A 20,869-nucleotide genomic window follows, 5' to 3' on the forward strand; every position below is an offset into this window, starting at 1 on the left:
TGAATAAGCAAGGGGGAGGGAAGGAAGGAGGAGTTGCCCTCACTCTGTTTGCCCAACCTCTTCTCTCGGCCTTTCCAGTGACCGAAAGGTCAAGGCCATCTACCAGAGGTGTCCTAGTTAAAGAAGGAATACTATTGGGAGGAAAATGGAATTCTGTATAAAGCTGAAATTTCTTTGTTAATCAAGGAATGGAAAATAAATCACATTCATTAGATTATATAGCAAAATAATCATTTTAGGATTACTTGGGAATTGTAGCCTCAGGATTGGTTGGGAATTTTATTTCAGCAGTGTTTCATAGTGGCTAGAGCCCTGAACTAGGAGTCAGGAAGACTCAAGTTCAAATTCTGCCTCAAATAGTCAAACTATTTAACTTTTCTAAGTCAGTTTACTCAACTATCAAATGGGGTTAAAAATAAATACCTACGGCACATCTTCTTTTGGGAGGCCAGTCAGGAGCATGATCCTCTAAATAACTTTTCTTGCCTCTAGATCCTTCTTTACTGCCTATCACCTGATGGTTCATCTCCCCTTTAGGAGCTCAACCTGCTCTTGGGGAGCATGATCTCTCAACTAAATAATCTTTTTTTTTAAGTTTTTTTTTGCAAGGCAAACGGGGTTAAGTGGCTTGCCCAAGGCCACACAGCTAGGTAATTATTAAGTGTCTGAGACTGGATTTGAACCCAGGTACTCCTGACTCCAAGGCCGGTGCTTTATCCACTACGCCACCTAGCCGCCCCCTCAACTAAATAATCTTGCCTCTCTCTCTCTCTCTCTCTCTCTCTCTCTCTCTCTCTCTCTCTCTCTATATATATATATATATATATATATATATATATATATATATATATATATACTTACTGCTTATTCCCTCAGGGTGGCTGCTGCTATTAATTTCTCTCTCCCTTAACTTATACCAACCTAACTTATACCAACCTTTTTGTCCCTAAAAAAAAAATTAAGGATTATTGTGAGGCTGAAATGTCTTTGTGTATATAAAATGCTTTGTAAAATTAAAAAAAATTTTAGAAATAAGAACTAGAATAATTATCATCTTGTCCCTTCCCATCCAGATTCTCCTTGTGGACTTCCAAGGGGGAGTTCACCACCTTCCTTTGCCAGACAGCTCTAACTCCTTCCTAATATTAAAAAAAAATAACTAATTCTTTGGAGCAATGAATGCTACAAAGTTTTACTCTCTAGAAAGATACAAAATTAGTCTAATCTTTCTTCCACCTCTTCTGATATTTGAAGACAACTCTCATGCCCTTCCCAAGCCTTCTCTTCTCCATTAGCACCCCCTATTTCTTCAACCATTCCTTTTTTTCTCAAAGGACACTGTTTTGAGTTCCACTCATCTGTTCTGGTTAGATTAAGTGGTAAAGAAGAAAAAGTCCCTAGTGGAGTAGGGAACCTGCAAAAATCTGGAGTACATCTGAATTTCAACCCTGACCTTTCACCCCTTTCCTGATGGTTACTGGTTAACAGAGCTCTGGAACCTGAGAGGGTGAGGGGGTAGGAAAGAACAATATATTCAGTCTCTTTATGAAATGACCTAGAGAGAGGTGGAGATAAGAGAGTGGGAGAGGACTTTTGATTTATAAAATTCTGTCTTGCTCTTTCCTGTCTTCAGGAGCATTATTTCTACCCCCCCTCTTTATGGGGTCCTGGAAGGGATATCATTCCCTGAGGGCTATCCAGTCCCTGGGAACCATAAAATCAGAGGATTTTGAAGTAAAAGGGATCTCAACTCAATGATCATTTTGCAGGAAAATAAAACAAAATAAAGCTCTTAACACAAAGTGAAGGGACATAATTCACCAAAGGCAACACTTTTAGTAAGTAGCAGAACCAGAATTAGTACCCCAGAAATCTATGATCCCAAATCCAATCTTTCCAATAAGCCACCTAAGGGAGAGAGGCAATAAAACTTGAAGCAGACTAAAGCTTTTCTCTCTTGAGGCCCCAAGAGAACAGGTTTGAACTTCACCAAGGAATACACTGAGGCAAGAGCAGGGAACAATAGGAGTCCCATCCCCAGTACTCCAGTGAGGACAAAAGGTTAGAGAAAGATTAAGAAAATGCAGCTCAAGGCCTGGGAGTCAAATGTGATTGATTTTTTTATAAGGTTTTGCTTCCATTATTTTTGTTTTTTAATTATGAGGATGGAATCTTTCAGGTCATCTAATCCAAAGACCTCATTTTACAATTGGGAAAACTGAGTCCCAGTCACAGAAAATAACTTACATGTAGAACAAAGCTGAGATTTTAAATTAGATCCTCTGATTCCCCCAAATCTGAGAATTCTCTTCTATACTTCTGTGCGTTTTAAATATATATATATATAATATATATATTATATATATATATAAGTTCTTGATGTCTTTTTATTTTCATAACAGAGTATTCTCACACTGGCTAGAGAACTCTCTCTTGGGACAAACAGAATAAGCATAATTTACACAGAACCTATCTCTTTTAGTATACACAAGCTTTGTATCCACAAACCCCCAACTCCACCAAGTGGAAAGAAGTTTCACCATTTTTTTTTTTTTGGCTGACACTAATCACAATCTGACCTCCTGTTAGTATCATTTTCTTTCATTATTGTAGCCACTGTATGTATTATTGCCCCAGTTTTGCTTTTTTTTTTTTTTGATCTGCAATCTTGAATTCCTTCTATTTCTCATTTCCTAAATGGCAAGAATTCTGTTACACTTGCCATAAAATGTACTACTACTCCCTGAGCCAATTCAAGAACATTCCCTTTGTTTCCATTTTATTAACAGCCTTCTAACCACTGCACCACCTGGTGATCAGCTAATGAATTGTACATAAAATTACATATATTCTACATTCTGATCCCTATCTGGCTACTGGACCCTAATGGCTCTGGGAGGAGAAAGTGAGGCTGATGACTTTGAATAACCTCCCTGGCTCCCTTAAATCCAATTCACTTGCAAATCATGACATCACCTTCCCGATGAAGGGCAAACAGCAACAGTAATAAATTCAACAAATAACTTTCAAAACTGTCCTGGACGTCTTCTGTTCTCTCTGCAGTTGATCTTGACCTTTTTTGACTCTGATTCTAGTACTGGATGTATTCACTCCCCTACTCTACCCACTCCCGCCACCCCTACAAAGAGACAGAAAGAAGGTTCTCAAATAGAACAAAATGTCCATGGCACTTTAATGGTATGGGGAAAATGGAAACACAGTAAATGTTCATGGATGGTGTTGGAGAATAGTTTAATAAAATGTAGAATGCAAATGTAACAGTATTATTGCTGCCCCTTGTTTAGTTATAAATTCTTCTTTTAACCTTAGTTATGAGAGGGTCTTTCATTCTCCTCTAATATTTAATATCATGTGCTCTTTTATATTGAGGATGTTTATCCATTTGGATCTTTTTTTGTGGCATGTGATGTAAGCTGTTGGTTTAAACTCATTTTTTACCCAACTTTCCAGTTTTCTCATTAGTTTCTGATGATTGGCAAGTTCTTTCCCCAGTAGTTTTATTCTTGAGTTTGGGGTAGCTGGGCGGCCCAGTGGATAGAGCACTGGCCTTGGTGACAGGAGGACAGGAGTTTCAATTCAGCCTCAGACATTTGACTCTTACTAATTGTGTAACCTTGGGTAGGTCACTTAAGCCTGATTGCCTCTCATCCAAGGGTCATCTCCAATCGTCTTGATTCATGTCTGGCCACTGGACCCATGTGACTCTGGAGGAGAAAGTGAAGTTGGTAACTTAGCACAGACTCACCTCACCCAAATTCAATTCATGTGCTTGTCATGGCATCACCTCCCTGATGTTGTGATTTTCAAAAATGAAGGACAAACATTTTGAGATTTATTAAACTCTATTTTCTGTGCATATATATATGTATATATATATTTTTTTTTCTAAACCCTGCTTGCCAAGTCTGTTCTATTGATTTACTTGTATTAACCAGTATCACTCAGATGGATATTCCTTCAATTATTTAAATACACTTTACTAATTCTGGGCACCTCAGAACTTACTAACCCTGAGATACAGGGCAAATTACTTAAAGCATATAAGATAAAGGTCAACTAATATGGAATTGCTCCTATTTGGGGCTTGTTGAGTCCTGAATAAGAATAGGTTAAAATAGGTACATTGAATCTTTGCTATTTTGTGCAATTTGTAATTATTCTGATTAGAAGTATTTTTTTATAATTTTCACTATTTTGTTGATTTCTGTAACTTTCTATAGTTATTAATCATCTTGTCATATCATAAACTATAGATAATATTTCTAGCATTTGGTCAAATAATGGAAGGGAGAAGGAAATGTCATTGCTTTACCCCCTTATTTACTAAGTGTTTACAATATTTCTCCATTGTAACAATGCTAGTTCTTGGAAATGTGTTTATATATAATTATAATATATGTGTCTGTCTGTACACATTCATACACACATACACACATGTGTATATATATGTGTGTGTGTCTGAGTGTATGTATGTGTGCATATGGTTTTGTTTAGGGGATAAGTGGGTAAGTTTTTTTTATTAATATTTTATTTCTTTTCCAATTATAAACAATAGTAGTTTTTTGAAAGTTTTTTTGATAAGGTTTTGCATTTTACAATTTTTCCCCACCCTCCCTTCTCTCCCCATCCCCCACAGAAGACAGTTTGTTAGTCTTTACATTGTTTCCATTCTATACATTAACTGAAATTGAATGTGTTGAGAGAGAAATCATATCCTTGAGGAGAAAATAAAATATTAAAGATAGTAAAATTATATAGCACATGAGACACTTTAAAAAAAATTCTTTCTCTGGATACAGATGGTATTCTCCATCACAGGTGCTCTAAAATTGTCCCTGATCATTGCATGGATGGAATGAACAAGTTCATTAAGGTTGATCATCACCACCATGTTGCTGTTAGGGTGTGCAATGTTCTTCTTCTGGTTCTGCTCATCTCACTCAGCATCAGTTCATGTAAGTCTTTCCAGGCTTCTCTGAAATCCCATCCCTCTTGGTTTCTAATAGAACTATAGTGTTCCATAACATACATATACCACAGCCATTCCCCAACTGATGGACATTCCCTCAATTTCCAATTCTTTGTTATCACAAATGGGGCTGCTATGAATATGAACTCTTTAGGGTAGAGATCCAGTAGTGGTATTGCTGGATCAAAAGGTATGCACATTTTTATTGCCCTTGGATGTAATTCCAAATTGCTCTCCATAAAGATTGGGTGAGTTCACAGCTCCAGCAACAGTGCATCAGTGCCCCAGATTTCTCACTTTCCTTCCAACATTGAACATTCTCCTTTCTGGTCATATTGGCCAATCTGATAGGTGTGAGATGGTACTTCAGAGCTGCTTTAATTTGCATTTCTCTAATGGTAATGATTTAGAGCAATTTTTTCATATGATTATAGATAGCTTTGATTTCCTCATCTGTAAATTGCCTTTGCATATCCTTTGATCATTTGTCAATTGGGGAATGGCTTGTTTATTTTTTTATAAATTTGACTGAGTTCTCTCTCTCTCTCTTTATATATATATATATATATATATATATGTACATATATATGTGTACATATATATGTGTACATATATGTGTGTATATATATATATATATATATATATATATATATATATATATATGGCTTTTTGCAAGGCAATGGGGTTAAGTGGCTTGCCCAAGGCCACACAGCTAGGTAATTATTAAGTGTCTGAGGTTGGATTTGAACTCAGGTCCTCCTGACTCCAGGTCCAATGCTTGATCCACTAGGCCACCTAGCTGCCCCTGGAAGCATACTTTTTTAAAAAATGTTCTTTTTTTTTCCCTTTTTTTCCTTTTTTTTGGTCTGTGTTCTCCTTTCAAACAGAGCTACTATGGTACTGTTTCGAATGACTTCACATTTATCCATATCAAAGTGTTTAACTTCTAAGGAGGGGGAGGGGAGGGAATGAGGAAACTTGAAACTCAAAAGATATACAAAATGAGTGCTAAAATTCTTTTTACATGTAATTGAGGAAAAATCACTCCTTTTTAAAAAGAGGATGATTTCCTATCTCATGCTTTTCTTTTTTCCCTTTAATCCTAATTCCTCAAACACAAATTGACCAATATATAAATATGTTAAAAAATAAAGGTCTATATACAATTTTAAATGATATTTTTATTTATTTGTTTTTCTAACAGTATGCAATGATAGTATTCACCAATCATTTTTTGCAAGATTTTGAGTTTTACATTTTCCTCCCTTTCCTCTCTTCTCTTCCCTCCTCCCCAACAGAAAGCAATCTAATAAAGGCTCAGCATGTGCAATTATGTTAAACATAGATGCACATTTATCATTTTGTGAAAGAAGAATCAAATCCAAATGGAAGGAAGAAACATGCATAAAACAACTTTTAAAAATTGAAGATAGGGGGCAGCTAGGTGGTGCAGTGGACAGAGCACTGGCCCTGGAGTCAGGAGGACCTGAGTTCAAATTCGACCTCAGACACAATAATTTACCTAGCTGTGTGGTCTTGGGCAAGACACTTAACCCCATTTGCCTTGCAAAAACCTAAAAAAATTAAAAAATTAAAAATTGAAGCTAGTAAGCTTTGGTCTGCATCTAAACTCCACAACGCCCTCTATTCCATCCTAAACCCTCCAGAATTGTCCTGCGTTATTATACTGCCGAAATGAACAAGTCCATCACAGCTGTTCTTCCTCCAAAGCTGTTGTTAGTGGTACGTGGACAACCTTCACCAGACTCTTCGCCACGGGGGGGAGGGGTAAGAAGGGAGGGTGGTGGGAAAATGTGAAATTTATAAATATGCAAGTAGAGGAATGTTGAAAAACTTCCCTAACGGGTAATTGGAAAGCTTAAACTATCAATTTAAAAAAACTAAAATAAAATTTAAAAAGAGGATCATAAGGTACCTTTTCCTCCAGTATGTAGCAAAATTTTTGCAGCATACGATTTAATTCATCTGTAAGTCTCTTGTAGAATTCATTTCTAAATTCATCTGGATAAATCTGTTGTGGCTTGTTAGGAGACTCTTGAGGTTCCTAAACAAGGCAACCATTCCTGCGGTGCCCTAAGGAGGGATTGCCTCCTCCCCCTCTAAGGGGAAGGCTGTAGGGGGCTGGCCATCAGGAAGCAGCTCCTCCTCCAGGCCTTACGTTTGGGGAGCTGGCCGAGGGGAGGAGGGGCGGAGCCGGAGTCAGAGCCACTGGAGGCCGGGGCTGGGCGGGCTGCCCCTTCGTGGCAGAGCCCCCCGAGCCTCCCAGTGAAGTCGCTTTGTTCGTTCTCCTCCGAGCGGGGCCTGGGCCCAGCGAGCACCACGGACAGAGCCAGCCGCCTGCCAGCGCGCAGCGCCTCCTCCTTCGGCCCCTCCCTCCGCCGCCCGCTCTCCATCTCCGCATCCTGCATCCTTGGGACTTTCATCACCTCCCTTTCTTCTCTCCAATAGCTTCTGCCATCCTCTCCCCACCCCTTCCCTGCTCCATTCCCAGCCTAGTTTACCCCGTCACCACCACCACCACCACCACCCCCAACAGCTGGCCCATCTCTCTCCCTCCATCTCCTCTCCTGGTCCAGGACCAACCCCTCTCCTCCTCCTCTCTAGAGCTCATTCCTCATCCTTCTTCCCTCTTCTCTCTCCCTCCAACTTCTTCCATCTCCTCCGTTTCATTTCCGACTCCATTCTCCCTCCTTTCTTCGCCCAACTGCCCTCTCCCAGCCATCGAAGAGCCCCTCCCCAGGTCCTGCCCATTCGAACCCATGCGCTGTCCCCCAGGGATGGCCCCCTGACCACCCGGCCTCTATGGTCCTGACGCTGCTCTTCTCCGCCTACAAACTCTGTCGCTTCTTCACCATGTCGGGCCCGGAGCGGCTAGCGGTGCCCGTTCCCAGGAGCACAGAAGGCAGCTGGTGGGCAGTGGGTGGAGGGGTCTCCCGGGAGGTGTCTCCGGGGACCAACGTGGAGGTGCTGGGCGCCCTGGAGCGGGTGCTGCCCGAGCTGCAACTGGCACTGTCGGGGCTCAAGCAGGCGGGCAGCCCAGAGGCGGTGGCCATCGGCCTGTCCGAAGTGTTCCAGCTGGTGGAGGAGGCATGGGTCATCCCCTCTGTGGGTCGCGAGGTGGCCAAGGGGTTATGTGAAGCCATCCGCCTGGAGGGTGGCCTCGACCTCCTGCTACAGATGCTTCAGGCCTCGGAGCTGGATACCCGGGTGCTGGCAGCTCAGCTGCTGGAGCAAATCCTGGTGGCCGAAAATAGGTAAGGGGGCCCAGAGATGGGGGAAAAGGTCTTGGATTTTCTAAGGAGAATAGTACATCAGAACTGAGATCAACAGCTATTGTACACCATCCAAAGAGTTATTGGAAAGTCTCAGACTTGGTTTCCCCAATTGTAAAGTGAGATATTTGGGCTTTCATCTCAAGGGAGAGCAATAGTTGTTTTGCTTTAAAGTGTTCGTTTTTTCCCCCATCCCTCACCCCTGGGAGCCTATATATGAGACAAGGATTTTACTATGAAGGTGGATCCAGCCTCAGTTTATCAATAAGGCTACCTATGAAGTACATGTTCTCCAGCAAATATTATCACTTCATTTCCCTCCGAGAAAAAAGGGGGACATTTACAATTGTCAAAATCCTGAATGGCAAACACATCCTCATACATTATTGACAGTGTTACAGAACTAGAAAAATATAGCAAATATTGCAGAGAAAAAGTTTTTCTTTAATGACTATTGTTGTAATGTTTTCATGACTACACATTTTTAGCCTGTATCAAATAACTTGCTTTGTCAGTGAGGGCGATTGGGGTGGAAAGAAGGGAGAGAATTCAGAACTCAAGGCTTTAAAAGTGAATGTTGAAACTTGGTTTTGCTTGTAACCATAGAAAAATAAAAATAGAACTAAAAATAAATGAAGTTTTGTTGGTCCTCTGTAGCAGTGCAGGAATTCAGGTTGGCATAGTTCCTGGGAAGTTCCTAGGCTTCAGTTTCCCTATCTGTAAAATGGGGGAGTTACATTAAACTTAGCAGAATTTTTGTAGCGTAAGATTAAATTCATCTCCAATGTCTAGTTCTGAATTCTCTGGTCCTGAGTCAGTGAAGGGTACTGGGGAAGCGGGGACAAAGTTTCTCTTATCCTCTCTTCATTGTATAAATGTGCCGGAATCATCCCTTACTCTCACAAAAGCCTTATAGTCACCTGGGTACAGTTCCAGCCCCTATAGCCATTCCCACCAGCCAGAGTGAGGATTCAAGAGTCAGATCTGACCTCAGAGTGAAAGCCTAGGGCTCCTTAATGATTGGAAAGAGTAGCAGAGGAGAAGTGGAGTCAGAGGCAAGTTGCTTAGGAAAAGACTTCTCCTTTCATGAACGGGTACCTATAGATGACTCAGAGATGACATTAACCCCCACCTCTTTCTCCCTTATGTCAATCTTCCCTTCTCAGCTTCTTCCAGATGGCCCTATCAGCTTTCCCTCTCATCCATTAGTGTCCTGGTACTGAGACCCTGGGCCTGAGGGGGTTAGGGAGTTGGGAAGGGGGCCTGACATCACCATGGGAACCTGATTCTCTCTGGATCCTGTAACAAGGAGGGCAGGAGCAGTTCCTGGAGGAGAATTCAAGTCTCCATTCTAGCACCAGCTTTGCTCTGGGGAGGCTTTTCTTCTCTACGGTCCTCAAACTTCCCTTACTCTTCTGGCTCCTTCTCAGAGTTCTGATCCTTAAATAGACATGATCTCATCCTGTTTCTTGGTGCTGGAGTTGGAGGATCCTGGACAGGATGTGGGAAGGAGCAAGGAGAGTCAAATAAGGAGAGGCAGTCAGAGGGGTGTCCTCCCAGATTGGGACTTGTCAGTTCTGTCTCCAGGTTTCCCTTCAGAGTCTGGGGTCAAGAGGTCACAGATGGGCTGACCTGGAGATCTGGGGTCCAAAGTCATATAATCTTCCATTCTTTATACTACAGACATCTCTCATGAACAGCTATCCTCTACTCCTTCCCTCCCCAAACTGTAGGCTCAGCTCCAGGGGTCTCAGCCCAGTATATCTGGTCCTCCAGGAAATCTCAAACCCCATTTAGAAATCCAAATTGAAAAGGATTTAGAGTTAGAACACTCACTATCTGGATAACTCTGGGCAAATAATTTAACCTCCCTGGGTTTCAGTTTCCTCATCTATAAAATAAGGGAATTGGGTTAAAGAGTCTCTGAGGGAATTTCTAGTTCTTTATCTACAATTCAATGACTTTGAAATGTATTATTTCATATAAATTAAAGCAATTGTTAAAATTTGTATTAAGCACCAACTCTGGGTTGGATGTGATACAGAGTTTGGCTAAGAAATGACCTCTAAGGAGCTTCCAGTCTAGTAGGAGGACATGACAAATATTCAGATGACAGCATTCCAAAATAATACACAACAGATCTGTTACTGAGATCAATGAATATGAGATAGTGCCACTCTATATTGGTACTTTATATGAATTTTGTACATACTTATGTGTAGGACCATAAGATCATGGACTTAGTGATAGAAGAGACCTCTGAAATTTTCTACTCCAATTCCCTCATTTTACAATTGAGAAAACTAAATCCCAGAGGGGTTGTCACTTGCCCTAGATCATGGGCAACAAGCCAAAAACCCAGAATTGGAACTCTGCCCTAACTTAAAATTGAGAGTTCTTTCCATTATATTAGGCTACCCACTTATTCAAATGCATGCTGTCTCTTCTGGAAGAATGTAAGGTCTTTGAGATCAGGGACTATTCCATTTTTTTGTCTTATCCCCAGCATCTAACCCATAGAGTAGGTGCTTAAGAAATACTTCTACAGGATTGGGTAGAGTAGCAAGTTTGTTTTGTTTTGTTTTAGGTTTTTGCAAGGCAACGGGGTTAAGTGGCTTGCCCAAGGCCACACAGCTAGGTAATTATTAAGTGTCTGAGGTCGGATTTGAACCCAGGTACTCCTGACTCCAGGGCCAGTGCTTTATCCACTGCGCCACCTAGCCGTCCCTATAGTAGCAAGTTTGGAAAGAAAAATTATTGTTATCCTCAGTTATGTCTGACTATCTGTAACCTCATTTGGGATTTTCTTGGTCAGGATACTGAACTGATTCTCCAGTTCATTTGAGAGATGAGGAAACTGAGGCAAGTAGGGTTGTAACCTGTCCAAGGCTACACAATTACTAAATGTATGAGAACAAATATGAACTCAGATTTTCCTGATTCCAGGCCTCTTCCACTTCAACACCTATCTTCCCCATAGAGGGAAAGCTAGTTTTGAGAAATGAAGCATAAGAATCTGACACTCAACAGAGTATTTTGTCCTATTAATCTCCAACTTTTACCATAAGAAGGGTGGCTAGAGATATGTTTTCATCCCTTTTCTCTGGAATCTTCATTGATTTTCCCACTGCTCACAATTTAACTTAGTGATCTTTTTGCTTAACAGTCCATATGAATCTTTCTAAATTCCTCTTATCCATCATTTTTTCCTTGCACAATAGTATTCATGTACCACAGGGAATTTTTTTTAACCATTAACCATTTTAACCATTCTCCAGTTTATGGGTACCCACTTCATTCTGTGTTCATTGGTACCACAAAAAGTGCTGATAGAAATATTTTACAAAGTATATTCATCATTTTTGTCTTTGATTTTCTTAGGCTATATGTCAGCTATAACAGTGGTCAAAGGGTGTTTAGGCAGACTATTTACTCACTTTTCTTGCATAATTATGTCAATGGTAAGGCCACATTACAACTTCACTAATAGAGCATCAACTATGTCTGACTTCCCACAGTCCTTCCAGCATAGACAGCTACCATCTCTTTTTTTAAGTTTTGACAATCTGAATGATCAGAATAGATTAAACTCTGCCTCTTCAATATGTGATCTTAAACAACACCTATCACCTCTTTTTTTCCCTTTTTTTTTTCAGGTTTTTTTGCAAGGCAATGGGGTTAAGTGGCTTGCCCAAGGCCACACAGCTAAGTAATTATTTAGTATCTGAGGCTGGATTTGAACTCAGGTACTCCTGACTCCAGGGCTGGTGCTCTATCCACTGCGCCACCTACCTGCCCCACACCTATCACCTCTTAAGGTCTCAATTTCTTCAGGAGTAAAATGAGAGAGTTGAGTTCTATGAAATACGTTCCAACTTAAGATCTCTGAACCAGTCAGCCAGTTATCAAACTTCTGAATTTTACAGATGGAGAATATGTTTAAGGTAGCACAGCTATTAAGTTTGGACTGAAATTTGAACTCCCTCAGATCTTCTGATCTCTGTTAAAAAAGGGGGGAGAAGACCCACATATACAAAAATATTTATAGCAGTCCTTTTTGTACTGACAAAGAATCAGAAATGAAGGGAATGCTCATCAACTGGGGAATGGATGATTTAGTTATGGTATTGCATGTGATGAAGTACAATTGTTCTGTAAGAAATCATGAGAGGGCAGTTAGGTGGCACAGTAGATAGCGCACCAGCTCTGGAGTCAGGAGGAGCAGAGTTCAAATTTGACCTCGGACACTTAATAATTACCTAGCTGTATGACCTTGGGCAAGTCACTTAATCCTTGCAAAAAGCACCCCCATAAAACTATTCTAGAAAATGTCTACAAGGAAGAGGAACTGGCCCATGACAGAACTTGAATGAGACCCACATTAAAGAGGGCAGAATACAGTGAGGAGCTTATATTGGGGACTGAGAAAACCATGACAAGCAAAGGGAAAAGAAGAGTGAAAGGAGAGTAATAGAATCTTCCCTATAGCTGACCCTTGGTGGTATTGGTGCCCATTTCCCAAAGAATACAGCCCAATGACTGGAGCAAAGTATGGGACTTCTAAGTCCCCTATCCTGAATTAACTAACTGGAGATAGAGTAAACTAATCCATTTTCTCAAGCCACAACATTTTTTGTCAACATGCACATTTTTCATTAATCCTGAATTTGCTTTGGTGGCAGAATCACACACCTTGGAGGTCAGCTAGCTCACAGTCACCCACAGGTAGTAAATAAATGGCAAAACCAGGTTTTCTGACTCCTGTACCTCAAGGTGATGCCATGACATGCCCATGAATTGGAGTTGAGTGGGGGGGGGGGGCTGTGTTGGTCAGATACGAATCAGGATGATGGAGAAAGCCTTGAATGCAAAGTAATCAGACCTCACACATCTAGTAAGTCTGAGATCAGATTTGAACTCAGGTTGCCTTAGAGCCGGGGGAAAGAAAGGAGGGTGGTAGAAAAATTGTGGAAGTCATCAACTTGCAAATGGATGAAAGTTATAAACTTACCTTTGCATGTAATTGGGGGGGAAATAAAAAAAATCTTTGATCTTAGCTCTGGCCTTGTTCCTCCTAGACTTGTCAAAGCCAGCGGTTGAGGCCCTGGGGTCACCCTCTGGTGCTTTCCTCTAACTCCCCCCGCCCCACTCTCCGCCCTCTCTTCAGGGACCGGGTGGCCCGTATTGGGCTGGGCGTCATCCTGAACCTGGCCAAGGAGCGGGAGCCCCTGGAGCTGGCGCGCAGCACGGCGGGCATCTTGGAGCACATGTTCAAGCATTCGGAGGAGACGTGCCAGCGGCTGATAGCGGCGGGCGGCCTGGACGCCGTCCTCTTCTGGTGCCGCCGCACAGACTCGGCGCTCCTGCGGCACTGCGCCCTGGCGCTGGCCAACTGCGCCCTGCACGGCGGCCAGGCGGCCCAGAGGCGCATGGTGGAGAAGCGCGCCGCCGAGTGGCTCTTCCCCCTGGCCTTCTCCAAGGAGGACGAGCTGCTCCGGCTGCACGCTTGCCTGGCCGTGGCCGTGCTGTCCACCAACAAGGAGATCGAGCGCGAGGTGGAGCGCTCAGGCACCCTGGCCCTCGTGGAGCCCCTGGTGGCTTCCCTGGACCCCGGACGCTTCGCCCGCTGCCTGGTGGACGCCAGCGACACGAGCCAGGGCCGGGCGGCCGATGACCTGCAGCGCCTGGTGCCCCTGCTGGACTCTTCCCGCCTGGAGGCTCAGTGCATAGGGGCCTTCTACCTCTGTGCTGAGGCGGCCATAAAGAGTCTCCAAGGCAAGAGTAAGGTAAGGAGGGTGCCGGTGTGGGCTGAAGGGGTTAGGGTGGAAGTGACAAGAGACCAGGAGGGGAAAGAAATAGAAAGGAAGAAGGCCCAGAAGGAGGATGGAGTGGATGAGGAAAGGACGTTGGGAACTCACAGAGAAAGAAAGGATGGCTGGATGGCTGGATGGCTGGATGGCTGGATGGCTGGATGGATGGATGGCTGGCTGGCTGGCTGGCTGGCTGGCTGGCTGGATGGATGGATGGATGGATGGATGGATGGATGGATGGATGGATAGTTGGATAGATTAATGGATGGATGGATGAATGGTTAGATGCATAATGGATGGTGGATGTATGGATGGATGGTTGGTGAGTGGACGGATGAATGAATGGGGGATGGATGGATGATGGATGAGTGAGCGGATGCATGGATGGATGGATGATAGATGCGTGGATGGATAAAAGGATGGATGGATGGATGGATGAAAAGTTGAATGAATGGATGGATGGATGGCACCCTGTGCCATATATAGTGAATGGATAAGAAGAAAGGAAATGATGAGACAGAAGGGAAGAGGGGAATGATGGGGGATGGAGAACAGGAATGATAATTCAGCAGAGTTTGAGGAGGGGAAGATGGGAGAAAAGGAACACTGGCTGAAAAGTCATGGATATTAGTGAAGGGTGGAGGAGGAGGGAAACGATGGAGGGAGGATGGAAATTATGAAGGATGAATAGGAGATGAGAATATTCGGGGATAGAGACCAAGAATAATAATGGAATGCAAGATAAAGAGAAAAATGGGGAGGGAGAGAGACAAAAGAGATAATGCAGGATAGTGAGGGAAGAGAGGAATGTTGGGGTTGTAGAAAGGGATAGTAGATGGGAATAAATAGGGGATGACAAAGTCTAGAGGGGAAGTGAGATAATGGGGGAAGTGAAGAGAGAAAGAATAGTGAGTTAAAGGCAGAAGTGGGCAGCTAGGCAGCACAGGTAGATTCAGGCCTGGAGTTCTGAAGACCTGAATTCAAATGCAGCTTCAGATTCTAACTAGCTGTATGAAACAAGTCATTTCATCTTGCTTGCCTCAGTTTGCTTATTTGTAAAAATGAGCTGGAGAAGGAAATGGCAAATACTCCCTTTGCCAAAAAAAGCTCCCCAAAAATCTGAAATGGGGTAACAAAGAGTCAGACATGACTGAACAATTGAATCAAGACTAGAGGCAAGAAATGGCAAGAGGGAATGTAGGGAATCTAGGGAAAGCAGCTAGATAGAAAATCCAGGACATTTGGCTACCTTAAATGACCCTAGAAGGAGGACCATGGGTTTCCTGGCTTTGACCCTTGCCAATTCTCTTTTGTGCCTTCTCTGCTCTTGATTAGTCTAAGACAGGGTTGGTGACATTTTTTTCTACCAAGGGTCATTTGAGTATTTATAACATCATTAGCCAACCATATAGAATTATCAACCTAAAAATTAGCCTATTGTATTTGGTCAAGCATTTAATTAATTCACCCCCTGGAAACCCTAGATCTCTTGAATTTTGAATTCCACCTGCAGTAAGAGAAGACTTTATGGACCTTTTGAAAGAAAGTTAAGGGGCAGCTAGGTGGCGCAGTGGATAAAGCACTGGCCCTGGAGTCAGGAGTACCTAGGTACAAATCCGATCTCAGACACTTAATAATTACCTAGCTGTGTGACCTTGGGCAAGCCACTTAACCCCATTTGCCTTGCAAAAAAAAACCTAAAAAAAAAAAAGAAAGAAAGAAAGTTAAGCTTAAAAAAAATCACAGGATCATAGGTCTATAGCTTTGGGGCTTTGGGGATGATCAAGGATTTGGAACATACTGGACTGCAATGCCAAGGACCTAGACTGGGTTATTTGCAGCCTTTGTAGGACTATGCCTCCCTCTGCCAACTTCTGGCATCCTACCTCTAGGTATTTAATGAGATTGGAGCCACACAGAGCCTGAAGCGTCTGGTTTCCTATTCCACCAATGGTACCATATCAGCTTTGGCCAAGAGGGCACTGCGCCTGGTAGGTGAAGAGGTTCCCCGGCGTATCCTGCCTTGTGTGCCTAGTTGGAAGGAGGCAGAGGTACAGACTTGGCTACAGCAGATTGGCTTCTCCAAATACTGTGAGCGCTTCTGGGTAAGGACATCCCTACCTTCACTCACATCCTCTAGGTACTTCCTGTCCTCACATGGCTGCTCTGCCTGCCCACTTGGGCCCCCATATTGAGGCAGCACCTTCTGGGAATCAGCAGTATGGGCTCTGAATTTTTCCTAACCCTGATTTTTTTCTAACCCATACATATATACATATATATGTATATATACATATATATATATATATATGTTTGTATATGTTGTGGCTTGCTTCCTTGGGGCCCACAGCAGCGACCTCCCTCCAGGAGGGGAGCTGAGAATAAGGAGTCAAGCCACTACTGCCTTATGCCTCCAGCTCAATTTTATTATTGCTTAGCTATTACATATATACTGTTAGGTCTTCCGGGATAGAACAAAGAATAATGAGGTAATTGGGGGGGATGCAAGCTATGTGTACATGCAGCATCTAGCATTACAGGATGGGGGGGTACGTTAGGGAGGTCATGATAAGGCACAGCTGTGTCTAGTGCCCTTGGTCAGTGGGGCGGAATGTCCAGCTCCCAAGGACTCTGGGTCCCAAGGACTCCGGCTCACCTTATCTCTCAGGGCAGCAAGCCAGCTCCTGAGAATGTCCAGGTGGCGGTTTACTTGGAGATGATTTGTGTCATGGCTGTTAGAAGAGCCTGTGTACCCATATACATACATAAAATATATATATATATATATACATATATATATGTATATATGTATATATATATGTATATATATATGTATATATATATATATATATATATATACATATATATATATACTCTGTTTTCTCATCCTTTCTGGAGGATGGGGGATAGTAGGAGGATCTGATTTTTTAATATGCTTCCTTTTAGGCAACATCTCTGCATGTAAAGAGGGACCACCTGGAAACACAATGCCTTAACCTAATGTAGCAACTCTAATGGTGGGAATCCAGGCATCTGGAGGGTGGGCAGAAGGTAGCTTTGGGGTCAAAGTTAAATGTCATTTTACTCATCAGAAGGGTCAGTTCCATACCAGTTCACTTACTTCCTAAAGGACTTCCCCAAATACTTTGACACACATCCTGGGAAGCTTGCATTCTCCCTCATAGCTTTGATGACCAAGATTGACTAGGGTGGGCTGAGAGATGAGAGCATTTTGGGAAGAGGGGAGCCAGCCTCAAGATCCTGTGAGTTTCTCTCTCTCTCTCTCTCTCTCTCTCTCTCTCTCTCTCTCTCTCTCTCTCTCTCTCTCTCTCTCATACACACACACACACACACACACACACACACACACACACACCTTCCAACTCTGACCCCTCCCTCTTGCCCACCTCTAGGAGCAACAGATAGATGGAGACCTATTGCTACGTCTAACAGAGGAAGAGCTTCGAGATGACCTAGGAATGAAGTCTGCCATCACGCGCAAGAGGTTTGGAGACCATAGGATGAGCCCTACCCCTCCCATGTCTGTCTGCCAGCTCCCTTGTGATGCCCTCTCTGCCCCGTGGTAGGCATGTTTCCATAAGGCTAATTGGCCAACCCACCCCCGAGTCCTTCTCCAGTCGTGGCTCATTCCTCCACCGCTCCCCAGAGGCCACTTGCCCCTGCCCAGCTTTGACTAGCTGCCCCCCACTTGGCGGCCACAGGTTCTCTCGGGAGCTCACCGAACTGAAGACTTTTGCAAACTACGCCACGTGTGATCGCAGCAACCTCGCGGACTGGTTGGGGAGTCTGGACCCTCGGTTCCGCCAGTACACCTACGGCCTGGTGAGCTGCGGTGTGGACCGCACACTGCTGCATCGGGTCTCTGAGCAGCAGCTCCAGGAGGACTGCGGCATCCGCACCGGTTTCCACCGGGCTCGAATTCTCACTGCTGCCCGTGGTGAGATGCCCCTAGCCCACCCTGTGCCTCAGGTCAAAGAATCTCCCAGTGGAGAGGGATCTCAGATGACAGCTAGTCTACCCTGTACCCCTTCGGCAAATGATCATCTGGACTTTACTTGAATCCCCCAGTGATGGGCGCTCACTACCTGTGGAAGCAAGCCAGACAGAGGACGGGGCTAGGATTGAGGGGGTAGAGGTTCTTGTCCCATTTCAGTCACTGACTTTTCATGTCACTCTCCCTCTCTGAGTCTCAATTTTGCCATCTAAAGTAATCTCTACGATATTTTAGTCTTAACACTCTTCATTCTAAGGTTTTTCTTTGTCCTCTGCCTCCTAAATCTGGGTGAACCCTCCTCTTCTTACCTTTCCCCTCCCCCCCTTCCAGTCAGGGTTTATTTTTATAGTCGATCCTCCTACCACATTGATTTGTCCAGTAAATATTTATTTGTAACACCTCCCTTCTTCCCAAAGGCAGGAGGAATGACTGTTAGGTGTTGCAATGTGATGATAATGTTTGTCTTTCTTTCTCCAAGAAGACCATGACATCAGGGAGGTGATGCCATGACAAACAAGTGAATTGGATTTGAGTGAGGGATGTGGTGCCAAATCAGCAGCCTCACTTTTTTCTCCAGAGCCATCTGGGTCCAGTGGCCAGATAGGAATCAGTACATCTGGAAATGGCCCTGGATGTGGCAATGTATAATAGATGAGTGAGAACAAATCTTACCTCCTACTCTTTTTTAGCTGTGTGATCCTGGGCAAGTCACCATCCCTTTCTCAGCCTCAGTTTTCTCATCTGTGAAATGGGGATGATAGCATTGACCTCACAGAGCCTTTGTACAGCTATATAAATTACCCATGTGCTACCCAAATGTGAGCTATTAATCAGAATAATCCTAACAAATAGTAATAGCTGACAATTGCCAATTTGCAAACCATTGGATGAATTTAACCTCATTTGATCGTCCCAATAATCCTATGAATTCAATATTTTACATATGATTCTCCCTGCCTTTTCACATAAGGAAATAAGTCCAGAGGCCTCTCAGGGGTGTGGTCACACAGCTCCCAAATCACAGAGGTGGGATTTCAGCCCAGGTTTCTTCAGATTCCTTTAAGGCCAATGAGATTTTTCACTTAGTACACTTAGTACTTTTCACTTCAAAGGAGCCTAAGACAGTGAACCAAGAAATCTGAATTCTAGTTTTGGTTTCTGTCCCTAACTTGCTAAGTGATCTAGGGCCAATCACCAGCAGCTAACCACCCCTCAGCCTAACCAGGCTTCTCCAGCTTAAATGAAGCGATTAGATAAGGTGATCTCAGGTCCCCAGCAGCTCTGCAGCTCTATAATTCTGACTTTCTGGGTTGCTCTTGGTTTTCCCCAAACTGTGTGACTGAGTGTGTGTGTGTGTGTGTGTGTGTGTGTGTGTGTGTGTGTGTGTGTGTGTGTGTGTGAATATACAGAGATCATCCTTTTTCCAATGAAGCTCAGCACCCATGCCATCTCTTTGCAACATTCTCCCATCAGTATCCAGGTTTCCTTGTGTCTTGGAAATTCCTTGGAAGGGAAATGGCAAGAAAACCAAAAGATTGCAGAAGCAGTTTGCCAGTTGTGGGTTGGAAGGGAAGAAGAAAGGAATGGCTCTGCCTCAATGTACATCTTCCCCTTCCTTCCCCCCATGTTCCATCAGAGATGCTGCACTCCCCCCTGCCTTGCAGCGGCTGCAAGTCCAGTTGTGAGAATCCCGATGTCTTTATCAGCTACCGCCGGAGCTCCGGTTCCCAGCTTGCCAGGTGAGGGTTTGTTGTTAGGGGGCCAGGTGGCAGGAGCCCCAACCTGAAGGCTGGCTAAGCCCCAGCCAGCATGTGTAGATAAGGGCCCCCCTCTCCCCAGTCTTTTGAAGGTGCATCTGCAGCTTCATGGCTTCAGCGTCTTCATCGATGTGGAAAAGCTAGAGGCCGGCAAGTTTGAGGACAAGCTGATCCAGAGTGTCATGGGAGCCCGGAACTTTGTACTGGTTCTGTCATCTGGAGCACTGGACAAATGTATGCAGGATCATGACTGCAAAGACTGGGTCCATAAGGTAAGCACCCTCCCCTTCCCAGCCCCCAACAAGTCTGGAGACAAAATTACTCATCATGAGCAGAGTCAGTCCTGCTTCCAAGGGCCCAGAATGAGTCCTCTTATCTCAAGTCCTAGTGGTCTAGTCAAATCAGCAAGCGAAGTTAGTTGGTCCAGTCAAGGAGTCACGAGTTCAAATCCAGCCTCAGACACTTCTGTGTGACCCTGGGCAAGTCACCTCACTGCTGTCTGCCTGTTTCCTTATATCTGGAGTATTCTAAGCCCCTGCTTCTGCCATATCCTGTGTGACTCTGGACACCTCATTCAAGCTCTGAGGATGATGGTGGGCAACTAACAAACGTAGTTGAGTTGCTGATCGGGGTTGGTGGAAGAAAGTTCCCCATGCTGATGATTCCATCTCATTTAAGAGGTCTGGACACAAGACATTTAACATTTTCTGAGCATCTCTTCTAGACAGTGCTATGGGAGAATCAAATAAGTGCTTGGTATAGTGCCATGAACATAGTAGGAGCTTAATGTTTGTTCCTACTGTTGCATATAGTTGGAAAAATAAATAAATAAAATTTAAAAATATTTTATTTCATTTAAAAATTTCCCCCCCCAGTTACATGCAAAAACAAGCTTCAACATTTATGTCCAAAACCTTGAATTTTAAATTCTTTCCCTTCCTCCCACCCCACTCCACCCAATGAGAAAGCAAGTTATTTAGTGTATGTTAAAAATGTGTAGCCAT

The 20,869-nt window shown here is 43.5% G+C and overlaps 1 protein-coding gene across 3 annotated transcripts in view; it reads left to right on the top strand.

The window, feature by feature from the left end:
• The first annotated feature begins 7,210 nt into the window (after positions 1-7,210).
• Positions 7,211-20,869, top strand: part of SARM1 (sterile alpha and TIR motif containing 1) — a 21,067-nt gene continuing 7,408 nt past the window's right edge. For 2 of the 3 annotated variants that reach the window (XR_012468774.1, XM_074189037.1), the window contains exons 1-7: positions 7,211-8,265; positions 13,451-14,069; positions 15,986-16,198; positions 17,507-17,676; positions 17,816-18,051; positions 19,745-19,847; positions 19,948-20,137. Coding sequence is in view for 2 of the 3 variants with exons in the window: in XM_074189037.1 (XP_074045138.1) it covers positions 7,814-8,265; positions 13,451-14,069; positions 15,986-16,198; positions 17,507-17,676; positions 17,816-18,051; positions 19,745-19,847; positions 19,948-20,137 (1,983 nt within the window). In the remaining variant the exon portion in view is untranslated. The remainder of the gene's footprint in view (positions 8,266-13,450; positions 14,070-15,985; positions 16,199-17,506; positions 17,677-17,815; positions 18,052-19,744; positions 19,848-19,947; positions 20,138-20,869) is intronic. The other variant, XM_074189038.1, reaches the window with a different exon arrangement.

This window comes from Macrotis lagotis, chromosome 5 (genome assembly GCF_037893015.1).
Source record: "Macrotis lagotis isolate mMagLag1 chromosome 5, bilby.v1.9.chrom.fasta, whole genome shotgun sequence".
NCBI lineage: Eukaryota > Metazoa > Chordata > Mammalia > Peramelemorphia > Peramelidae > Macrotis > Macrotis lagotis.